This window comes from Saccostrea cucullata, unplaced genomic scaffold (genome assembly GCF_032062105.1).
Source record: "Saccostrea cucullata isolate Sc308-1 unplaced genomic scaffold, CSIRO_AGI_Scuc_v1 ctg1672, whole genome shotgun sequence".
NCBI lineage: Eukaryota > Metazoa > Mollusca > Bivalvia > Ostreida > Ostreidae > Saccostrea > Saccostrea cuccullata.
The window spans coordinates 7,552-30,444 of record NW_026940393.1 but is presented as its reverse complement, the minus strand read 5'-3'; the positions used below and the strand labels follow the sequence as shown (position 1 = coordinate 30,444).

Here is a 22,893-nt window from a genome sequence, read left to right as displayed (position 1 = left end):
TAAATTTTAAAATGTAACATATATTATGAAACACCCTGTATCTCAGAAAAAGCGTCGTGACCAATCGGAGAACTTTAAAATGCCAGGTCATACATGTATAATAAACTTAATACGTACAAAATAAATTGCGCAAAATGAATCAAGACCCCCCCCCCCCCGATATGTTCTTCAACCTTCACAAAACAAGGTTTGGTGCGCAAAATCTTCCTTGGAAAAAGAGGAAAAGAAGTCCTTTCAAGTTCGATTTCTAAAAGGGGCTTTAAATTAAAAATATATATATATATAGGGATTTTTCTGAATAAGTCATTTTATTACATGTACATATCTCTCTATTTCAGATTTTACTATTGGAGGCGCTGAAATCCAATAGAACCGATTACGTCAAAGTACTTATGGATCACGGTGTATCTGTTAAAATGAAGGACATACCAGTTTTGTACAAATCGGTACGTTTGTGCTTCATTGCTTTATACGAATATCGGCGGGTGAAGTGTGTTATAGACAAGATAATCCTTAATTTCTTACTTCATTATATATAACGAGGACCACAGACACATGTGTTGTATATAGGGTGCTCCGTACATATTCTTACCTCAAATAGCAATGTAAACTAATTACAGATACTCTAACTTCTACCTCATATGTTGTCGAAAACATCTGACGTTTCAAGCCTTTTTTTCAAAATATTTCTAATTATCGATATTCTACAATCGTCAAATTTAATTATTATAAAATATATTTTGATACCGATATCAATAATTATCCGTCTAAAACAATTTTAAGGAATCCATTTTTTATCAAGTTATTTCTGCGTTAACATCGTACAAGTAAATCTAAAAATACTTCAATCTTAGTATTTCTATTCTCGACAGATGTAGGGTTAGGTTGTTGTACTTGTTGTACGTGTGTAGTTGTGTGTATTTAACTGATTTAGACTTCTTGTAATTTCAAGTTTCAAAGTATTTCTTCTCAGACTATAAGCTGCCCGAAGCATGGACCAAAAGTTAAAGACTGCAACTGCTTAGGAATGATGTGGCTAATGAAGGTAAGGCGAAACTAGAAAACGCCTTTGAGACATGTTATAAAGAAAAAAAATGTATTAATAAAAGATGAGGTTCTTTGAAAATTTCTTTCGGCGTTTTTTTTTTAAATTAAATAGCCTCAAACAGGACTGTATCGTCAGAGTTACATGTAATATTCATATCTTATAGTCAATAAACAAAGAAGAGGCCGAGAGATGTTTCAAAAAGAGCGATGTAAAGAAGGGTCTTCTAGCACCACAGACCATATGCAGAGAACTTCTCGATTACCAAAGTAGACATGATTTATTATTTTCTTCCATAACTATATTATACACGTTGATTAGTTCGTATATGTAGCGAAGTGATTAGAGCGTCTGGTTTAGAGTCGCAGAGAATGGAACTGATCCTTACGTAGCGAGAGATCGAATCCACTTTGGGGCGCGGAGAACTGTCTTTCAATAAACCTTTATAAACCGAGTTCCGTGTCGCTGTACAAAAATGAAGATGTTAGCGCCAAAGATCCCCTCCCAGCTAATTGACCCCGATTGCCGATTTTATGTTAAATTTTGTAGTCGTTCACAGGCAAGTAGCGGTCACTCCATATCAGTGACAAATTCTTAAGAAGGACGATATTATATACATGTATAACAATATTTCGGAGAATTGTCTCAAAATCTACATGTTTTGCAAATTAGACTTTTATATCAATACGTCGTACAGCAGACCAGTTTAATCTTACGATTTCGCCTTTTTATCTAAAATACGTCTCACGTTTTGCTTTTATGAAAATACGAAAATCGGATTCACACGTGTCTTGAATTTAGCAACTCGTTTTCGTTCTGATCAGTCTCAGTTTCACGCTTTTTAATCGCTAGAAAAGAGAAAGATTTCAAACACAGAAGTGATGTCGGGTAGCCAAGGCACTATAGTATAAAATGACAAAAACCGTGCTACTTAATTATGTTTTAGTAATCAGAAAAGCAGTTGTTCTCCATACATATACTAGTATGTAAAATCGATGGAAAATGAACTCTTCACGGAAAAATCTCATCACAATACTGAGAAACGACAAGGATATGGGTAAACGGGTCTGGTACAGATCACAAGAAATGCAAGACTTCCTCGTTTGTATGATTCATTTAATCTAAACTTAAAGACGTACAACACACTGGGGGAGATAACTCTTGCAATTTCAATTGAACGTTTGACGTGACGTCAAATTTAACGTCAAAAATAAAGCGTCAAATTGATGAGTAAAACGATCCTGATATATATCAATCATAAAAGAACTGAATCCATAAGTTTTTTTTTTAATTAATCCAATTAAACCCCGTAAAAAGACATAAAATACCACCCCTTAATGTTTATTTCATTTCATATACAATAAATTGTAGTCTTGATCAAAGCGCAGCAATTTTTTTTATTCTGAAAATTTCATTTTACATTGCCGAGATTCTCATTATGCACAATTGCCAATACTAGTATAACATTCCGATTAATGGTCTTTATTATAATTTGTGCATTTACGATATAAATATTGTTTTTTCTTCTTTAATTAAATAAAACAACAATAATCAAACAAAAAACTTTTTACAATGTAAAATCGACTTTGTTCTCAGACCCTTACTGATCAAAGAGAAACAACTCTAAAAATGTAGGAGATGTTTGTTTTCCCCCTTTATTCACGTTTTTTCCGCATACACAGAATCAAATACATTTATAGCAAGACCTGATAAATCCGAGAATCAAATACTATAGACATCATACACACAATGTAAGTATAGAATTGAAAAGAATCGTTAACTAGTACTGAAATTATCTGAATTTATGAATATCCTATTGCAGCAAATCGTTTGACTTTCTGTCGCTGTCAACGATGTCGGTTCGCATTTCCTCGAATCAAAACAAAACGTAGCCTATAGGATATTTATTTAAAAATATCTATGTGCGTTTTGATATAAATTGAAATAGATGAAGAGTTTAATGTTTGATATTTTGAAGTTAATGTGGACGAATACGGAATTTTCATTTTAACTTTAGAAGCAACAACATTGAAAGAATGCGTACAATTATCGTGAGGGGTGTACATGTATGCAAATGTCGATGTATACCCACGGCCACATACTGTCTCGTTTGAAATAATTACATGAAAGAATTCCGAAACTATATAATTATTCCATTTATATTACAGGAGAGATGAACATACACCATTTTTTGATAAATAAAATTAAAAGGAATAAAATTAAAAATCAACATATACAACATAACTTGAATTCGTATTCAGGTTTCATGTGATATGGAATGCATAACGCATAAATATATGGGCTAAACACTAAAATCCTTCAGTAATTTTTTCCTGATATCTGTATGTAAAACCAGTAGTCAATATTTATTCTGCATTCATGAATTTAAAAACTAATGTATACCTCCGGGATTCAAATGACGAAATACTACTATATTTGCACTGCATGTAAACGACGTTCCGTCAAACTCTAGTGGTCTGCGACGCAAAAAAGGAAGGGGTGGGCGTGGTAGGGGTATTCAAAAATTGCCTAAAAATCTACATCTAAATACTCTTTAAATGTGAGAACTTTTAAATATGTAAGTTAATATATTTTTGAAGCAAACACAATATTCCAATTTGATTTTTTTTTAAATGTGTATTTGTAGATTCATAGCAAAGTGATCGACCCCCGTCTGAAAGACGCGCGGGAACGTGATTTAATAAGAAAGGGGGATGGGGTAATTTTCCGCTTTTAAATCAAAACTGGTCGTACAAAAATTATATAAAAAATTATGAAGATTATTTTCACTACCAGCTACCTAAAAAAAGTTTTTTACCAAAATTAAACGACAGGTATTTTCACAAAAAAATTTTGAATTTGAAAAACACACAATTTTCAAGGCTTAGATAATTCATAGTTTTTCAGTTTAAGGTCTTTAAAAAAAATTAATGATATGTATATCAAAAAGATAACTATGTTTTTGTGTTAAATGGTTAAAGGAATAAGTCAATGAAATTTGACAGTTATATCTATCCTGGCTTTTTTGAAAATCAAGGTTTAAGTAGTTCATTGATTAAAAAATTTCTCTCCTTGTAAACAAGTAAAGGGGGGTAACTTTTGGAATTTCTTATCCAAAAACCACTCGAACGATTTTGTCCAAAATGTGCATACATGCAGTAGATTTAGTCATGTACTAAATATACAAAAATAACGAAAATTAAACGACAGGAATTTTTTGGGGTAGGTGTGTTGTACATCCTCAAAAGAGTCTATCCTGGAATTATTGTAAAGTTGAGTAAGTAATACAAATTAGTAAGATTAGTAAGTGTATTTCTTTTTTTCAGAAAAAGGATATACATGTCAGAAAATACTACCAGAGGAAAACAGTGAAGAAGTACATTTCCAAGAAAGTAATCCAGCCAATTTGGAAGATATACTTCTATGGGCATTGTATGCGAACAGGCCTGAAATCGCGGAAACAGTTTGGCTACGGGGGAAAAACCAACTCAGTATGTTCTGTTTTCTTTTAGAAATATTATTAATTGTTTAAAGTCTTAATTTTTCGCATTAAACTTTTATCAAAGGAAAATGGTTAAGAACTTAGAAAAAGAAGAAATTTTGACTTTCGATCATGACAAAGTATTTGAGCTTTTAAAATAAATTTTAGATGCTAACCTATTACATGTATTACTTAAAGTGCTAACCCCTATCGAATGAAAAGTCATGATTAATGTAAAAACACTTTTTTTCATATAATTTGATAAAACTTCGAGCCCCAAAATGTTAATGATTACTAAATGTCGTAACCCAACAAGTCCCACAAACGTTGACCCTGGCATAACTTTCAACTTATCTTCTGAAAAAGGTTTAAAGGTGTATTAGCAATGGATATTGCGCATGCCCAATTACTTTCGTATTTGTCTGCATATGTACCTGTTTCGGATTAAGCGGCTTTCAGAAGCCCTTGTTTAATAATGAATTTATTATATTAATTGGGAGATTAGATTGGTTATTCACGTCAAATCAATGGTCGGAAAAACTACATAAATCACTTTTTGTTAGCATGAACTTTATTTTCGCGTAATAACACGAGTCAGCCCGCTCGCGAAACTGTTATACTCGCGTATTTTTGTATTATAGAAGATTGTATACAACAAAATCCACAGCTCGCGAAAATGTTGTCTTGCTTATAAATTTCCGATGGCTTAGTCGCGAAAATATGGTTTCGCGAAAAAAAATGATATACAGTAAAACTCGGTTATAACGAAGTCAATGGTACCTCTGAAATTACTTCGCTACATGTGTATATCTGTATAAGGAATTCGTTAAATTTATGTAGCTTCGGATCCAATATAACTTCGCTATATCCTTGTATTCGCAATTTCCGTGTTCGTACTAAACGAGTTTTACTGTACAGTTATTATTATTCGATGAGAAGTTCAATCAAACTGTTCCAAATATTCATTGCAGTGACAGGCCTGGTTTGCTACGAAACATTACGGAAATTATCAGAGGAAGCTGATAATGTTAAAGAACAGAATCTTTCAAAAGACCTGATGGAACATGCACAGTAAGAAGAAACGTGTTATATTATACATGTATTCATTATCTTTGAAGAAAAAATGAAGCATTGTATTGCTTGATTACGAAGGGTTTCCCTTTTATTTATTATAAAATTGCCAAATATATGGAAAACTGTTATTAAGCCCAAAGTCCATTCACTAATATAAATGATAATACAAACATCAGTTCAATTACCTATCATTTAAGCACGTTCGAGTGTCTCTGATGGATCGCATTTTCTCTGTAGACTGTAAATCTGTAATTTTGATTTAAAAATCCACATGTACTCCTCTAAAACCATTGTGCCGGAAAAGACGAAAATCATATGTGCCAACTGTTTTGAGGTAGTTAAGATTTATTTGTTAATTTTTTTCTTACTTGCATGTGAAATTCCTACTAAGTAAAGATTGAGTAAAATCAGAGAGGTATGTTTTAATGTTCCTTTTAGAATGTTTTACGAAAGAGCATTAGAAATACTTGATTCCATGTTCGAAACCGACTCCAAAAAGACTTTAAAGATTCTGGAGGACCCTGTCACAATCTGGGGAATAACCAGCAATCCTTTGACCTTTGCGTACGAAAATTTCATGTACGAGTTCGTGGCAAAGCCGGCAAGTCAGAAGAATCTTAACAAAACTTGGTACAGCGGTCAAGCACCACACCTTATCCCTTGTATTAAGGTAACCAACCAATAATTTGTATAAAATCTTTAAAAAACCAATTTAGATAAATTTATCGAGTTATTGATTAAACATTTTTACAGTCCTTTTAACGAATAGTCAATGTTTTGCTCATGAACTTTAATTTCTTTATTGTCATTAATTTTTTCATCAATTTTTATAATTTTTTCAGTCTGTATTCAATAAACCAGGCAAAGTATTGACATCTCCACTGTCAAAATATGTCTTCAACTATGTAAGTATAATTACCATGTAAACGGTTCAGAATTGATACTCTGTAACAGTGTCCTTCCGATACATTTCTCATCAAAATTTGTGTTATCATGAGGATTTGCAGCATATGGCAACTTGAGGATTTGCAGCATATGGCAACTTGGGCTTTGTAAATATCTTCCCTAACTGTACCAATTCAAAAAAGGTGCATTTGAAGGAGCACTGACCGACTACATGGACGATTAACTTGACATAAACCCAGATATGCATGTTTAGTAGGGTTTTCTTCCTTGCAGTTTCTGTTCTTGACAATGCTGATCAGCTACAGCGCCTTTGTAACGACAAGTATTGGTACAACTTATTACGTCCGAGACATGGCAAGAATATTTGAATATTACGTCTATTTTTGGGGCTTTGGCGATTTGCTGGAGGAATTTTTCAGTTGCTTTGTAAGTAAAAGCAGTGATTCAAAGTCTCAAAATCTAAGGTCATGCATGCATGCAAAACAGATGTATAAAAAAAAAAATGATGGCACATCGTGTATTAATTTTTTTTACATCTACTGAAACTATACCTTAATTAAACCAAGGATTAAATTCCCAAGGATTAAAGTTTTCAAATATGTTGATGCCCCCCATGGTTCGGGGGTATATAGTCTTTGTCGTGTCCGTCCGTCTGTCTCTCTCTGTCTGTCTATTTGTCCGCAAAACTTTAACCTTGCCCATAACTCTTGATTTGGTGGTTCTATGACTTTCATTTTTCACAGTGTATTTCTTGTGATAAGACTTTTCTTTGGGTACCAACAGATTTTACCTTGACCCCGCAGATTTACTTACTTATAAGAAAAAGAATTTAACCTTGGTCATAACTTTTAAATAGTAAGCGCTTGGGGTCTCATGCTTTACATATCTTATCCTTGTATGAAGACCTTTCATTGGATACCAAGAACTTTGACATATACCTTGGAGTTAACCAACTTTAATTTTAAAAAACAAACCTTAACTATAATTTTTAAAAGGCTAAGGCTTTCATACTTTACAATGTACATATTTAATCTTTGTGACAAGACCTTTCATTGGATATCAAGAACTTTGACCTTGACCTTGGAGTTTGACCCACTTTTTTAATACTTTAACCTTGACCTTAACTTTTAAATTGTTAGGGCTAGGGCTTTCATACTTCACATATGTATTACTTGTGAAAAGACCTTTCTTAAGATATCAACAACTTTGAACCTTTGACCTATACCTTTCAAAAAGTTATCCTTGACCTTAACTTTTGAACAGATGGTGCAAGGGCTTTCATATTTCACAATCGTATTTCTTGTGAGAAGACCCCAGTTTGGGTATTGATATATTCTATTTTCATTTTAAATTTGTCGTTTTTGTTACACATAATGTAATATTTTTAATCTTCGCTATGTTGCTATACGGGGGCATCAGTGTTTCACAAACACATCGTGTTTTTTTTTTTTATTTCAGGGAATATTTCACGAGACTGCCATTGAAGGAAAATCCTACCGCAGTTACAGAACTATTGTAAAGCGTTACTTAAACAATTTTTGGAATCAAGTTGACATTCTGTCTTATGAATTGTTGATCACTGCCCTGTTTGTACGACACTTTTACCCATCCGAAACCTTCACAATATCTCGAAGGATGTTTTCATTATCGTTACTCATCATGTATCTCCGTTTTCTAGAAGCATTTCTCATGATTAGATCACTGGGCCCTACTCTGATCATGATAAAAGAAATGGTAAGCAAAAATTTTTGTACTCTTTAAAAATTTGAACACACAATCATTTACACATATAATTAGGAAAATCATTCTGCAAAGTAATGCATGACTTGGATTTCATCCCATTCAATCACGGGTTTTGTTTCTCGAAATGAATATCAACTGCATTGAATTCGTTAAATTATTTTTTTAGTTCTATACGAACTTTTACCCTCCAGATGAAAGTTAACGGAACGAAAATTAAATTGACCTACTAAAACAACCGTTAGGACTACACTGCAGATAAACGCTCTCATTAAAGTGCTCTTTTATCACTGAAATATTACAAACCATTTTAATAACTAGTGCTAATTGTAACGGGAACCGTTACAGATGTTCCCCAAACGCTCCCCAACTTCCTTTTGGTGCCATATTCCATTAAGTCTCATTAAATAAGACAACATCTGTGCATTTTTGACTTTAACAACGTTTTCCCAGAAGGATACCAATTATATTCTAAGTTTAACATTGCAGGCGTGCGCATGTGAATGCACGTGCGTAATGATCATATCGTCTTATCTACACTTTCTATTTATTTAAATATACTCTATATTAAAGCATTTAGTCCAAAAGTATTAAAAATCACCCATTCAATTTCACTCATTCCAAATGCACGCACGTACGTGCACGTGCATGATGACCATACCTTGTTGTAGGAGGCCCTTATATCTATCTATGTTGTAAATCCCATCCTGTTTGGTTGAAAACCAACGGAGTTATAGCCATTTCAAGTTTCAGCCAATCAGATTGCAGCACAAGTGCATCCGCGTGATTTCATGAATTTTTTTTCTAAATCATATTGTAGGATATCCTAATGCATGACTATGTTTTAAATTTCAAAGCATTTCGTCCAAAAACAAAGGAGATATAGCCATTTCAAGTTTCAGCCAATCAGATTGCAGCACACGTGCATGCGCGTGATTTCTTGAAATTTTTTGTATATCATATTGCAGGATATCCTAATGCATAACTATGTTTTAAATTTCAAAGCATTTCGTCAAAAAACAAAGGAGATATAGCCATTTAAAGTTTCAGCCAATCAGATTGCAGCGCACGTGCATGCGCGTGTTTTCGTGAAAATTGTTATATATCATACTGTAGTATATCTTAATGCATGACTATGTTTAAAATTTCAAAGCATTTCCGCAAAAAACAAAAAAGATATTGAGATTTTTGTTTCAGCCAATCAGAAGGCAGCGCACGTGCATGCGCGTGAGTTCGTGATTAATTGACCATGTCATATTATCTACACCACTAATATATCCTTATATAATGAGTTTTATAGTATTTCATCGAAAAAATGTAAAAGTTATAGCTATATTAGGTATATCAGTCATTTCACTCATTTCACGCGCACGCACGTGCATGCGTATGCGCGCAAAATGACCTTCGTTGTGCACACCTACACTACACACCTATTAACCCTAAAAAGGTTTTAACTCAGTTGGGTGAACAGTTTCTGAGAACACTTCCGGACAAAAAAGTACCGGAGAACAAATAAGAAAAAAAAGAATAATAATAATAACTAGAAACTCTTGTTGCTACAGCAACAAAGAAGGTCTTCCGTTCTCCTCTATTAATCTGTATGCAGGATGTTTTTTTCTATTTTAAGAAAGACAGATATATAATAAAGAAATAATAGAAAAAATGCAAAAAATAAAAAAAAACTAGTAAACTAATTGTTCAGTGAACAATTATCGGCCTTTCCACCTTTTTAAACATTTCAATATCATTTGGGCTGAAGAAAATAGGAAAAAAGCAAGAAAATAATAAAAAAAAACAAAACAGCAAAATTCTCATTTCTCTACTAGGATTTTATTTTATTTTTTTTTTTTTTTTTTTTTTTTTTTATTTATTTACAGATTCTAATACATACTTATACAATACAAATATACATTTTCTGTAAATTTTTTATAAGGGAGAGAGAGAGAGAGAGAGAGAGAGAGAGAGAGAGAGAGAGAGAGAGAGAGAGTAGAGCAAGAGAGAGAGGAGGGCGAGAAGGGATAGTAAGGAAAAAATTACAAAAACAGATTCTTCCAGGGTTTCCAGGCTTCGTCAAAAGTCAACTGATTATTGTTTTTATATGCAATATACTTGTTTATTTCATACATATATTTGATGGAGGATATCAGTTCATTCAAGGAGAGGTATTTACCACTACATCTCATTCTGTAGATAAAATATTTAATCTGAAGAGCAATGAGATATTTTATTTTGTCTAATTTTGCAAAAGATCCCAATATGAATTCTTTTTTCAAATATACAACATTAATATGAATCTTTCTAAAACAATAACTATCAAAACTATTCAATAAGTCTTGTACTACTTCACATTCCCAGAAGATGTGTTCAATAGTTTCTGTCTCAGTTTCACAAAAAGAACACTTGTATGAATCTATTTTCTTAATTTTATGTAAAAAGGAATTTGTTGCTAATATTTTATGATTAATGCGGAACTGAAACCACTGAAGTTTTGTATCTTTTGTGAGCTTAAAAGGAAATGAAAAAACTTTTTCCCATTCACTATCATTCAAGTTAAAAATTCTATTCCAGCTAGTCTGACCTAAAGGCTTGATATCATTGCTTTTCAAAATTTCATATAAATTTCTTGATTTCTTCGCATTTAATAAACGGAATGTTTTTTGTGTAATATATGGCATATACACAGTTGGCATAGAAATTATATTTTTGGTTTTCATCCATTCTCTGATAGCAGCTATAAGTCCATTGTACTCAAGAAAGTTTGTATGGATTCCATATTTCAATTTAAACATATTAATGTCCATAAAGGAACCGTCCTCTCTTAAGAGATCATTTACGAAAAATACATTATTTTCAAACCATTTCTTATAAAAAATTGTTTTCTTGCCAATCAGTATATTTTTATTAAAAAATAGTGGTTCCATAGAGGCACTTGCTTCTGGTTCTGGTAATTTTTTAGAAAAAAATAGCCAGGCTTCTAAAACATTTTTCCAAAACATATTTTTTACATCTTTAATTTTCTTGAGAATGTATTCTTCTCCACAAAAAACTGTTTTTTTTAAATCTAAAGTTAGATATGAATATTTACCTTGCAGTATGACATTTTTCATCCATACAAGTTTCAGAGACATAATAAACTCTTTAATACTAATCATCTTGAAACCGCCATCTTTAAGATCTACTAAAATCTACTAGGATTTTAGATCGGGCTCGCAGTTGGTATAATTTTACCCTAAACAGACTTCCTGGATTGTTTGTAGTCGACTCGGGGATAACCACGATTTCATTGATCACGCAAAGAGAGCACGTTAAAAATATTGTAACACGCTCCTATGTGTACATATGAGCTTGAATTAGATTGTTTTCAAGTTAAGATGTAAGGGGTAGGGTCTGATTAAAATTATGATATACCTATTAATATGAATAACATGCATTTGATCTGCGCATCAAGACAGAAGCGTAAGTGAAAACGTTGTGAAATGTCCCATGTGTACCTGCATCATATGTGCATTATACATGTATTAAAGAGATGTTTGAAAAATATCCGATTTGAGTTGTTTTATGTTTGAAATGAATGGCGATAAATTATTTAAGAGCATGTGAGAAACATGAGCGAGAGATGCAAGGCAGTTTGTAATTATAGAAAAGGAAAACGGAGAATCGGATTCGGATTTTGAGGACAGGAAATCATGCGACCGGAAGTGAATTTTACTGAGATATTATACATTACTGTAGACGTTTGCAGTCTGCATAACATATCTAAAGGTCATTACAAATACTTTATCTATAAAAGGTATTTATGGGAAAGAAAAATACTCAAATCATGTAGTTTTTCTCTTATAACCGGAAGCTGTCGTTGTTGTTTCCGGTAAGACTGATATATTTTGAAACTACAAATTAAATGCTATAATGTGATGCAAAAAAAGTTTCGTTAAAGAAAAGTTGAAATTTTTGATTTCTTAGATCACTTCCTGTGACGACCGGAAGTGACGGCTGACGGTCTTATTCCAACTGAATTTGCCTACTTATCATGATCTACCACTTATTTAAGTTTGGTGTCTTAATCTCTAACCGTTTACGAGATCTAGCTATGATAACTTCTCATTTTGAGGACAGGAAATCACGCGACCGGAAGTGAATTTTACAAAGATATTTGACGCTACTGTAGTCATTTTCAGTTTGAATAACATATTTAAAAATCATAACAAATACTTTATCTATAAAAAATATTTATGGGAAAGAAAAATACTGAAAATATGCAGTTTTTCTCTCATAACCGGAAGTTGTCGTTTTTGTTTCCGGTGGGACTGATATATTTCGAAACTACAAATAAGATGCTATAATGTGATGCAAAAAAAGTTTCATTAAAGAAAAGTTGAAATTTTCGATTTCTTTGATCACTTCCTGTGACGACCGGAAGCGACGGCGGACGATCTTAACCCAAATGGACATGCCTACTAATCATGATCTATTACTCCTATAAGTTTGGTGTCTTCATCTCTAACCGTTTCTGAGATATGACCAGGACAAAATCTTTTTGAAAAAAGCGGAAACTGGACATATCTGACGACCGGAAGTGCATTAAAACAAAATGAAAGTTACATTTTAAAGATATTTTGACTCTCTATCATCCCTGAAAATTTCATGAGAATCTATCCAGTCATCTATGAGAAATTGTCAAAAATAGAAAAGGGAAAAAAAAAATAAGAAAAAGAAAAAGAAACAGTAGAATCACTATAAGGTCTTCCGTCTGAAACGGAAGACCTTAATAACTAGAAACTCTTGTTGCTACAGCAACAAATAAGGTCTTCCGTTCTCCTCTTTTATCTGTAAGAAGAATTTTTTTGTATTTAAAAAAAAACAAAATGCAAAAAAAAAAAAAAAAAAAATATCAATTCCTCCATCTGGTCTCGATCCCAAAACCATTAGTATGAAAGTCGGACACGCTAACCACTGAGCCACCAACTTCCACAACATTTCAGGTATTCTGTAAGCTTATTATTTTAAGGTTGAAGGAAATAGTTTCGAAGTGAAAGAAATAGTTTCGTAGTAAAGTACCGGTCAAATTTCTTAAAAAACTAAGATATTCCCTGTTTGATGTGATATTGTATGTAGGAAAATGATTAGAATAATTATGGGACACATTTGTAGTGAAGCAATGGCACTTAGCATAAACAGAGTTGTAAAGCGAAACTGATACACGTGGTCAGTTACAGAGGAAATTCAAAATCCCAGAAAAACAGTGAGTCATGGGCATTTTTTCAAAAGCATATCGTATCAAGCGGGGTAACTGCAATTGACCTATCTCAATTGCGCGGAAATTTAATTGATATGAAAAATCGTCATTTCCGAGTTTCAGCCGATTCATATTTAAATCTAAATAAAATTAAAATAAATTCCATACACCTAAGAAAGCAAGAATACTTGGTATTAAAATGTCGTAATGGAGCAGGAGAATCGAATGATATTAACAATAATTGCAGAAATAGCCAATACGAGTTTTAATTAATTTTTATGCCAAGCAATAACTTAATTTCAGACAGAAAAAAAATGCAGATTTTGCCGATATTCACTAGAATTTCAAAATACTTCAGAGACTCACCTTAAAACTCTCAGGACACCTTCTTTCAGGTCTCTTCTTTCTTTTATTACAAATCTTATGCCGATATTTCGTTTCGTTTGACTTGTAGACATTTTCTCTAAGTTGGTGTTGATTGTTTTGGTTTTTTTTTTAGAGAAAGGAGGGGATATTTTATAAGCATTTGTTAGAGTAAGAGTTGCAAATACCTCCACGACCGTCAGCTTGATTGTGACCTTTGGGTCAATGGGGCCAAAGAACAAGGTCATTTATCAAGGTCAAAGGTCAAGGTCATCAGAGAGAGAGAGAGAGAGAGAGAGAGAGAGAGAGAGAGAGAGAGAGAGAGAGAGAGAGGTAAATTTGAGATAAACACTTGAAGCTGAATCTAGATAAAGGTAATGAATATTCCTTAATTACTTTTTGAGTAAGGGTCAAAGGTCTCATTTTGAGGTTTCTCTATACATTTGCAGTCTGAATAACATGTCCCAAAATCATTTCAAATACTCTTTTTACAAAAGATATTTATGGGATAGAAAGAAACTCAATTTATGCAGTTTTTCTCTCATAACCGGAAGTCGTCGTTTTTGTTTCCAATGGGACTGACATATTTCGAAACTACTTGTAAGATGCTATAAGGTAATACTTAGAAAAAATCCTTAAAGAAAAGTTTAAATTTTTTATTTATTTGATCACTTCCTGTGACAACCGGAAGTGACGGCGGACAATCTTAAACTCAAAGGATTTGTCTACTCGTCAAGTTCTACCATCCCTATTAGTTTGGTGTCTTAATCTCTTACCGTTAACGAGATCTAGCAATGATAACTTCTGATTTTGAGGACATGAAGTCACGCGACCGGAAGTGAATTTTACTGAGATATTAGACATTACTGTAGACATTTGCAGTCTGAATAACATATCCAAAAATCATTACAAATACTTTAACTATAAGAAATATTTATGGGAAAGAAAAATACTCAAATTATGTAGTTTTTCTCTTATAACCGGAAGTTGTCGTTTCAGTTTCCGGTGGGACTGATATATTTCAAAAATACAAATAAGATGTTATAATGTGATGCAAAATATGTTTCATGAAAGAAAAGTTAAAAATTTAGATTTTTTGGATCACTTCCTGTGACGACCGGAAGTGACTGCTGACAATCTTATCCCAAATGATTTTGCGTACTTTTCATGATCTACCATTTATATAAGTTTGGTGTCTTAATCTCTTACCGTTTACGAGATCTAGCTATGATAACTTTTCATTTTGAGGACAGGAAATCACGCGACCGGAAGTGAATTTTACAAAGATATTTGACGTTACTGTAGTCATTTGCAGTCTGAATAACATATCCAAAAATCATTACAAATACTTTATCTATAAAAAATATTTATGGGAAAGAAAAATACTGAAAATATGCAGTTTTTCTCTCATAACCGGAAGTTGTCGTTTTTGTTTCCGGTGAGACTGATATATTTCGAAACTACAAACAAGATGCTATAATGTGATGCAAAAAAGTTTCAAAAAATAAAAAGTTGAAATTTTCGATTTTTTTGATCACTTCCTGTGACGACCGGAAGTGACGGCGCACGATGTTAACCCGATTGGTTTTGCCTACTTATCAAGATCTATTACTCATATAAGTTTGGTGTCTTCATCTTTTACCGTTTCTGAGATATGACTCGGACAAAACTTTTTTGAAAAAAGCGGAAATCGGACATAACTGACGACCGGAAGTGAATTTTGAAAAAATGAAAAAAACGCCTGAGCGTATTTTCATTCTCTATCATCCCTGAAAATTTCAGGAAAATCCGTCCAGCCATCTCTGAGAAATCCGATTTACAAGAAAAGGGGAAAAAAAAAATAATAAAAAGAAACAGTAGAATCACTATAAGGTCTTCCGTCTGAAACGGAAGACCTTAATAATAATAATAATAAGAAACCGAGTAAAATCAATATGTTCCCAAACTCCGTTTGGGGAACATAACTAGTAAGCTAATTGAATGGTAAAGGTTTTCTGAATTTTTTTTACTCCTTCAGCTTAAGGACCTATTTGGATTTATCATCCTGCTTTTTATTGTGATTCTTGGTGTTGGGTTTTACTACCACGCCAACCTTTGGCCGGACCATGTGTATTTCTGGGAAGGAAGGTGGACCGACTGGAGGATTTGGAAGGTCATCTACTATCCTTATTGGCAGCTCTACGGAGAAACCTTCAACGATTTCCTAGAAGGTAAGTTTAAGGACAGATGATGCAAACACACTTTTTGTCAAAAATATATAAATAATAATTTGAGTTACGTTTTAATGAGTAAAATGAATAACTTTCACTGCGTAGTTTTTAAAGTTTAAATTAAATTTTCACAAAAAATGGGATTTGAAATGTAAAAAAATTGTATAGATAGATAAGGATAGTTTCAGAGGGGCAGAATTTTGAACATCACAGAAAGCTTACAAATTCTTTATAATCTAGAAATTTTCTTTTTGCATCATTTTCAATGAAATTAGGCCAAATATAGAGCGATCCAATCATCCATTTTTTGTTTGTATCATCTGTCCTTGACAAATTCATAGTGGAAAATCACAGTAATAATGTACGATCCTCGTCTATTCGTCGCCGTAAATCACGGCCAAAATGTATTATACATTGTATGTAGATTCTTACTATGTACACTGTATTTGAAAGAAGAAAAATGAGTACAATTCCTTCTAGTCTGTAACTTGAATTTACATCTTATGCTCTTCTGGTTGAAGAATAGTAGATACAAGTCTGTTGTCATCTTTAACTCTTTCTTGATTCAACACCTTCGTTTTAACAAATAATCAGCTTCACCTTTGGCAGTATTTTTAGGCGCTGTGAATTTAAAACAAAAATGTTTGTCATGGGACATACGGACGTGATCAATTTATATTGGTATACACAAAGGGATATTTTATTGATAAGGTTAACATCTACTTATTTTGTGAAGTGATGCTTTTTATGTCAATCTTTTATTTTATTTTTTCGTAAAACACTTTATTTCTGTGAATTCTTAGCTCTTCCAAAGATGAAATTGCAATTCAGTGAAAAAGAAAGCACCGTAAGGTTTGAAACGGTGCTAATCGCCAGAGTTCCGCAATTCAGTCATCTTTCTGAAATAATTCTATGAAAATCATCCTGTATTTAGAACTTACAGTGTACCATTTAATATATATATACATTTTCTTCCAATGCAGGAAATTCCGGACCCTGTGCCGAGGACTGTACAATAACTAACTTTACGGTGTCTTCCCACGGCTCCGGAGACAGATGTCCACAGGAGGACTGGACAGTGGGTGCCGTGTCTGCTCTGTACATGCTCTTCTCAAACCTGCTGCTTGTTAATCTGGTCATTGCTATGTTCAGGTAATGATCTGCTGCTTTGTACAGGCCATCATTAAAAAAATGCTTGATATCCCTGAACCGACCGACTGACACAAACGGCCCGCTCAAAACTCAGCCCTCAGGACAAACATATGCTATGCAATCCAGGAAGTAAATTTTGGAAACTCATTAAGGTCAAGATGTAGTAAATGAATTTAGACTAGTTTTGTGCTAGATCCAATATGACGTCATAATTACTTTCAACATTTTTTTCCGTACTTAACGGCTCTTATAGAATTATATAGAAAATAAATTATTTTCATGGAATAGAATTTGAATCACATGAAAAGTAGTCCCGTTACATATATTAGATTTGACATAATTTTAAAGAATAGGCTAAGAACATACAAATTATCGTTTTCTGAAAGATTGTATGCAATTTGGATACACTTTGTCTGATATGGAAAATAAATCCCATATTTACGACAAGTTTTTTTTTTAATTTTTTTTTCAATTCAGTTTAAAATATGATTTTTACTTCTGTTTACTTACAAATTATGCTCCGAAAGTAAAATAATCATCAAAAGAATTTATTTCTTAAATTTAATAAATTGTAAACACCGTTCAGTTACTAGATCTTGACCTAAATGTAGAAATTTTGTGGGGGCAATTTTCATACCTCCCTACCGGTGTTCAAGGTTGATGTTCAAGGTTCTAAGTTTTTCCATCATACCTAAGTTCCCAAAACTTTGGCATATAAATAGGGCTTATGATTTAAGCAGTGAGCCCCTTTAGCTCACCATGACAGACTAGAGGCCCTTGTTTTTCAAGGTATCATTAGAAAAACAGATGGTTTACACTTATGTATGTATAACATAAAATACACACCCTTGGATTTTCGCCGAACCGTGAATAACAAGAAATGTTTCTAAAACACGTATGCCCCCCTCCCCCAGATAATTAGAATTTTTCTACCTCAAAGGGTGAAACTCTATCCAAAATGGCTCGATCGTACCCAAAACAGACCTTAACCTAGATATTCTTAAAACTTTATACCAAATTTTATTTCAATGTGAAAAGAAAACAAACGGAAACTGCAAATAATTGGATTTTTTTAAGTCCAAGTACATGTATCAAAACTCTGTCCATTCACTTCATATAGAACATGTAGAATGCGTCTGGAAATTATCATTCCATGTTTACAGTATTTATAAAAAGTAAATTTATTTCGATTTATCTTAAAAGCAATAGTAAACAAAAATACTAACAACACTTGTTTTTTGCAGCTCTACCTACGAACGAGTGACGGCTAATGCTGAGAATCTATGGCGATTTGAACGCTACACCGTGATCATGAACTACAAATACAGAGTCCCCTCTCCGGTAAATTTGGTGTACACGGTGTACAGGATATACCGATGTATCAAGAGTGGATCCTGTAGGAAGTATCGTTTGTGCTGTTGTTGTGAGTACGGGGGACCTAACAAAAACAGTGAGTGAATCACCACTAATTTTTTTATTAAAGAAAAGGTTAATGATAATGTACGATTGATTGATTGTTTGTTGTTTGAAACCCCTCTTGATAACTGTTCACTCTTATGGAGACGCTACCTCTTGCCGGTGGAGAACTGAAACTTCTGTCTAATACTGGGCACTAACGGCCAATGAGCAGTTAGGGAACTTTTTTTGGCCGGCATTTTCAGCTACACGGGACCTCGGTTTATACAGTCTCATCCGAAGGGTCCGTCTCAAAGTTCTTCAGTGAGGATAATGTACAGTCGTGTGGCCAGTTGCGAATTTTGACCAGTTCCGAATAATTATTTATTTAAGAGCTGATAATTAATACATTCAAAGGTGTAAAAATAAATTGATACCTATGGTAAGAAGGCTTATTTATGAGTGTTCGAATTATGCAAAGTTTTGATTCTTTGCCGTCAGTTCGGTTTCGTTATCGTACTTGAAGGAGTCGACATAATTTTACAATGCAACAAATCTGAATCACCGCGACGCGTTAGTCTGCAGAAAGACCTCTGTAGAGACACCAATTTTTCACATAAAACACCATTCCAGGTATCAAAAGTAAGTTTGATATGTACTCTATCAAATAATATTAAAAACATATCTTAAATGAATGTTTAGAACACTGGAAAAAATCGAAATATTTTCGTGTTGTCATTTTACTTCTTCCGAATACCCATTTTGAACACTTATAAATTTATTCTTCATTGTTTTCTTCATTGTAACGTGACTTATTATACCCCCGCTTGAAAAGCAGGGGGAAGGGGCATATCGGGATGGGAAGTTTGTCCATTCATCCGTCTGTATGTCCGTCCGTCTGTCTGTACGTCCGTCCGTCTGATACACTTTGGAGTACCCATTTCTTATCCACAACTCCTCTTCTACCACTGAATGAAATTTAATGACGCTTCACAGAATTTAATTAGACTTTCACTGAATCTTTGTTAAATAGTACCAAAGTACACTTTCTATTTTATTATTTTGATCTGGAACATAATTTGAGCTCCCTTAGCATTACATGGATGCTGCCATTCTTTCTAATATTGAAGGGTATATCCTCACTTATCCGCAATTCCTCTATTTCTACTGTATAAGATTTTATGATGTTTTCATAGATTCTTTATTACATTGTGCCATTGTACATGTGACCTCTTATTTTACTTTTTGATCTGACACTTATTTCGGGTCTCCTAGAGCAAAACATGGACTTTGTCATAATAATCATATAGGAGGCGTGGGTATCATTAAAGTGAGCTCAGTGCTCAAAGTACCACTAGTTTCTCTCTACCCTTTGAAATACAAATAACTTCTTGGTAAGCAATTAATTTAACCTTTCTTAGGCATGCCAATGGATAATGTGTGGGATGTATATTCTTTAATTTAAGGTTGATTTGAACGGGTACCGCCAGGGTATTCGGAACTCGTCGGCTTATTCGTAATTGGTAATATGGACACCTATCTTAACTTGCGAAATATTTTTTTGGGTGGGGGAGAAGGCTGAACTTTTATGAAACAATATTTAATTCCACAAGTCATTGAACTACCTTGACAAAAACCTGAAATGTTGAAAATATGCCTGGTATATTTATAGCACCGCCGAATCCGTTTCTTATTCGTAACTGGTCAAATAACTGTGAGAAATTTAATATGAAATTCATACACTGTGGTAATGTTATTAATGGGGCTTTGAAACGAGTTTCTAAATGCTACGTATACGTAAATAAGGTCCTAAATGAGAAAAACTATTATGAAAATATTATCTTAATTTATAACAAGATGCCTACGGGCCTTATAGGTCATCTGAGTATTATGTAACAACTTGCCAATATTACAAATGAATTTGGTTCATGTTTTAAACCAAAACCCAACAAATTCACAATTTTGAAGGAGGCACCTGCATTGTTTATCATAATTATACACTTAGCATGCTTACTTTGGTTACTAAGTACCTAGAGGTAGATAGATAACAGTAACAAAGAGAATAAACATTTCCACTTTATAACCACCAGCTGTGCACCCTAACCCATAGGAACCACTGACCCTGGTACCACATATTCCAAAATTTGGAAATTTATCATAAATTTTATCTCATTATAAATGGATGATTTCTACCGAAGATCAGATTTCATAGCATTAATTTATTTTCAGACTATGTACCCTTCCCCTACCCCGGTACCCCTGAACTTTGGGCCCTGAAATTAACCATTTTTAAGAGGCTCATTTCTTCATCATAAATATGTACTAAGATCATTGGCATAATACCCAGGAGCAAGGAAAATAATTCCTAAGAATTCATGCATTTTCACTATATAATCAATCATTTGAGCTCCACCCTAACACAAGAACCCCTGATCCAGGGGCCCTGAAATTCACAAATTGGGAAGAAACATCCTTCTTCATCATTACTATGTACATATTTCATGGATTTTATATCCAGGAGCAGAAGAGAATTTTTTAAAAATAATTTATGCATTTTCACTGTATAATCAATAGAACCCCATCCTACATGTAACACCAGAACATCTAACCTTGAGGCCATGTAATTCACAATTTTGGAAGAGGCAGCCTTATTCAACATAAACTATTTACTTGGTTAGTTTATTTAATACTGAGGAGCAGAGAAGAAGATTGTTACAAAATTAATGTTTTTCAATATATAATCAGTAGAGCCCTGGCTTAATACCAGAACACCTGGGGCTGTAAAATTCCTAATTCTAGATTAATATAACAATGTACTTGGTTAGTTTGTTTAATACCCATGAGCACAGAACAAAATTTTCAAAGACTTTAGGCATTTTCACTATAGAATCAATAGAACCCCTCCCTAACACCAGACCCTCTGAACCTTTGGTAATGAAATTCACAATTTTGAAAGAGGCAGCCTTATTTAATATAGCTTCGTTGCACTTCGTTAGTTTATTAAATGTCAACGAGCAGAGAAGAAGCTTTTCAAAGAAACAATGCATTTTCTCTAAAAAAAAATCTATTCAGCCCCGCTCTAGCACTATAACCCCTGAGCTTGGGGCAATGAATTTCACAATTTTGGTAGAGCTAGGACTCAAAACTGTTTACAATCATGCCAACAGTTTGACTGCTTGATGTGCAGGAGTAAAGAAGAAAATTTCTAAATATTGCAGAAATTGTAGTGGTTTGACCCCACCCCTCAGGCCCCAGGGGGGACAGGTTTCATGAATTTCACATTTTCCCCCTTCATCGATTGATGTTATATACCAAAATTGGTTGAAATTGGCTCAGAGATTCTAGGGAATAAGCTGAAATTGTTCAAAAGTTTACGACCGATTGACGACGAACGGCGTACGACGGACGAAAACTAGTATATAAATACAAAGAAAATAATGACGTTGGACTCTTTCGCTAATTATGTTGCAGGAGTGTCCCATTAATAGAAAGATTTACTTAATACTTAGAAATAATATTTTCATTAAATTTATTCTGGTTGTTGACTTGTTGGTAATGCGTATTGATTTTCACAAACATATGTTTTGTGTAAAAGGTATCCTTTTTGTTCTTGAATAATATTAGGACACCGGTATGAAAAAAGAAATTAATTATTATAAACGATTGCCTTTTTAGAGAAAAAAGAGAAGAAAATAAAGAAACAGGAGCTTCGACAAAAATTTCAGAGAATAATGGCGCATAGAGTGTGTGATCAACTTAACTTGACGAACTAAAAACAAATCAAACATCAGCTGTCAAATTTTTCATGTCATTGTAAACTTTATTGAGATTCATTCTCACTATAGTTTTTGGTATATAAATATGTCTGAAAATGCTGCGATATTTTGATGTACAAACATTTTATGTAATTCATACCTTATGCTTGTATATTTATAGTGACTGCAGTGTTTTACTTTGTAAATCATAGTATTATGTTTTTCATCTTTTAAAACTATAATATTAGTAGACGAAGAGAAATAATTGATAAACAAAAAAAGTAAATAAAGTTTTTAAGAATTTGAATGTGACATTTTTTTAAAAACAGATTTATATACATACTACGTAATTAATGTATGATCTAAGCGAAGCGACCTCAATAGACTAACGTGTTAGAACAGAGTAAATTCGGAATGAAATCTTCACATCCGCTGAAAAATGCTGCATGTGATTGTAAACTTCTTGAATTTCATTTACACTGTGGTTTTTGTTTATAAACATTTCTGGCAATGTTGTGATGTTTGATAAAATAAATAAT

General features: G+C 33.2%; 1 protein-coding gene across 1 annotated transcript in view; it reads left to right on the top strand.

Annotated features, from left to right (window-relative positions):
- Nucleotides 1-22,425, top strand: part of LOC134255333 (transient receptor potential cation channel subfamily M member 1-like) — a 31,205-nt gene extending 8,780 nt beyond the window's left edge. Inside the window, exons 6-18 of the mRNA XM_062737855.1 lie at nt 339-446; nt 974-1,045; nt 1,212-1,314; nt 4,372-4,536; nt 5,498-5,597; nt 6,039-6,270; nt 6,443-6,505; nt 6,780-6,932; nt 7,965-8,240; nt 15,860-16,052; nt 17,036-17,204; nt 18,449-18,654; nt 22,275-22,425. Of these exons, the coding sequence (XP_062593839.1) occupies nt 339-446; nt 974-1,045; nt 1,212-1,314; nt 4,372-4,536; nt 5,498-5,597; nt 6,039-6,270; nt 6,443-6,505; nt 6,780-6,932; nt 7,965-8,240; nt 15,860-16,052; nt 17,036-17,204; nt 18,449-18,654; nt 22,275-22,372 (1,938 nt within the window). The 3' untranslated portion in view covers nt 22,373-22,425. The remainder of the gene's footprint in view (nt 1-338; nt 447-973; nt 1,046-1,211; nt 1,315-4,371; nt 4,537-5,497; nt 5,598-6,038; nt 6,271-6,442; nt 6,506-6,779; nt 6,933-7,964; nt 8,241-15,859; nt 16,053-17,035; nt 17,205-18,448; nt 18,655-22,274) is intronic.
- The last annotated feature ends 468 nt before the right edge of the window (nt 22,426-22,893 follow it).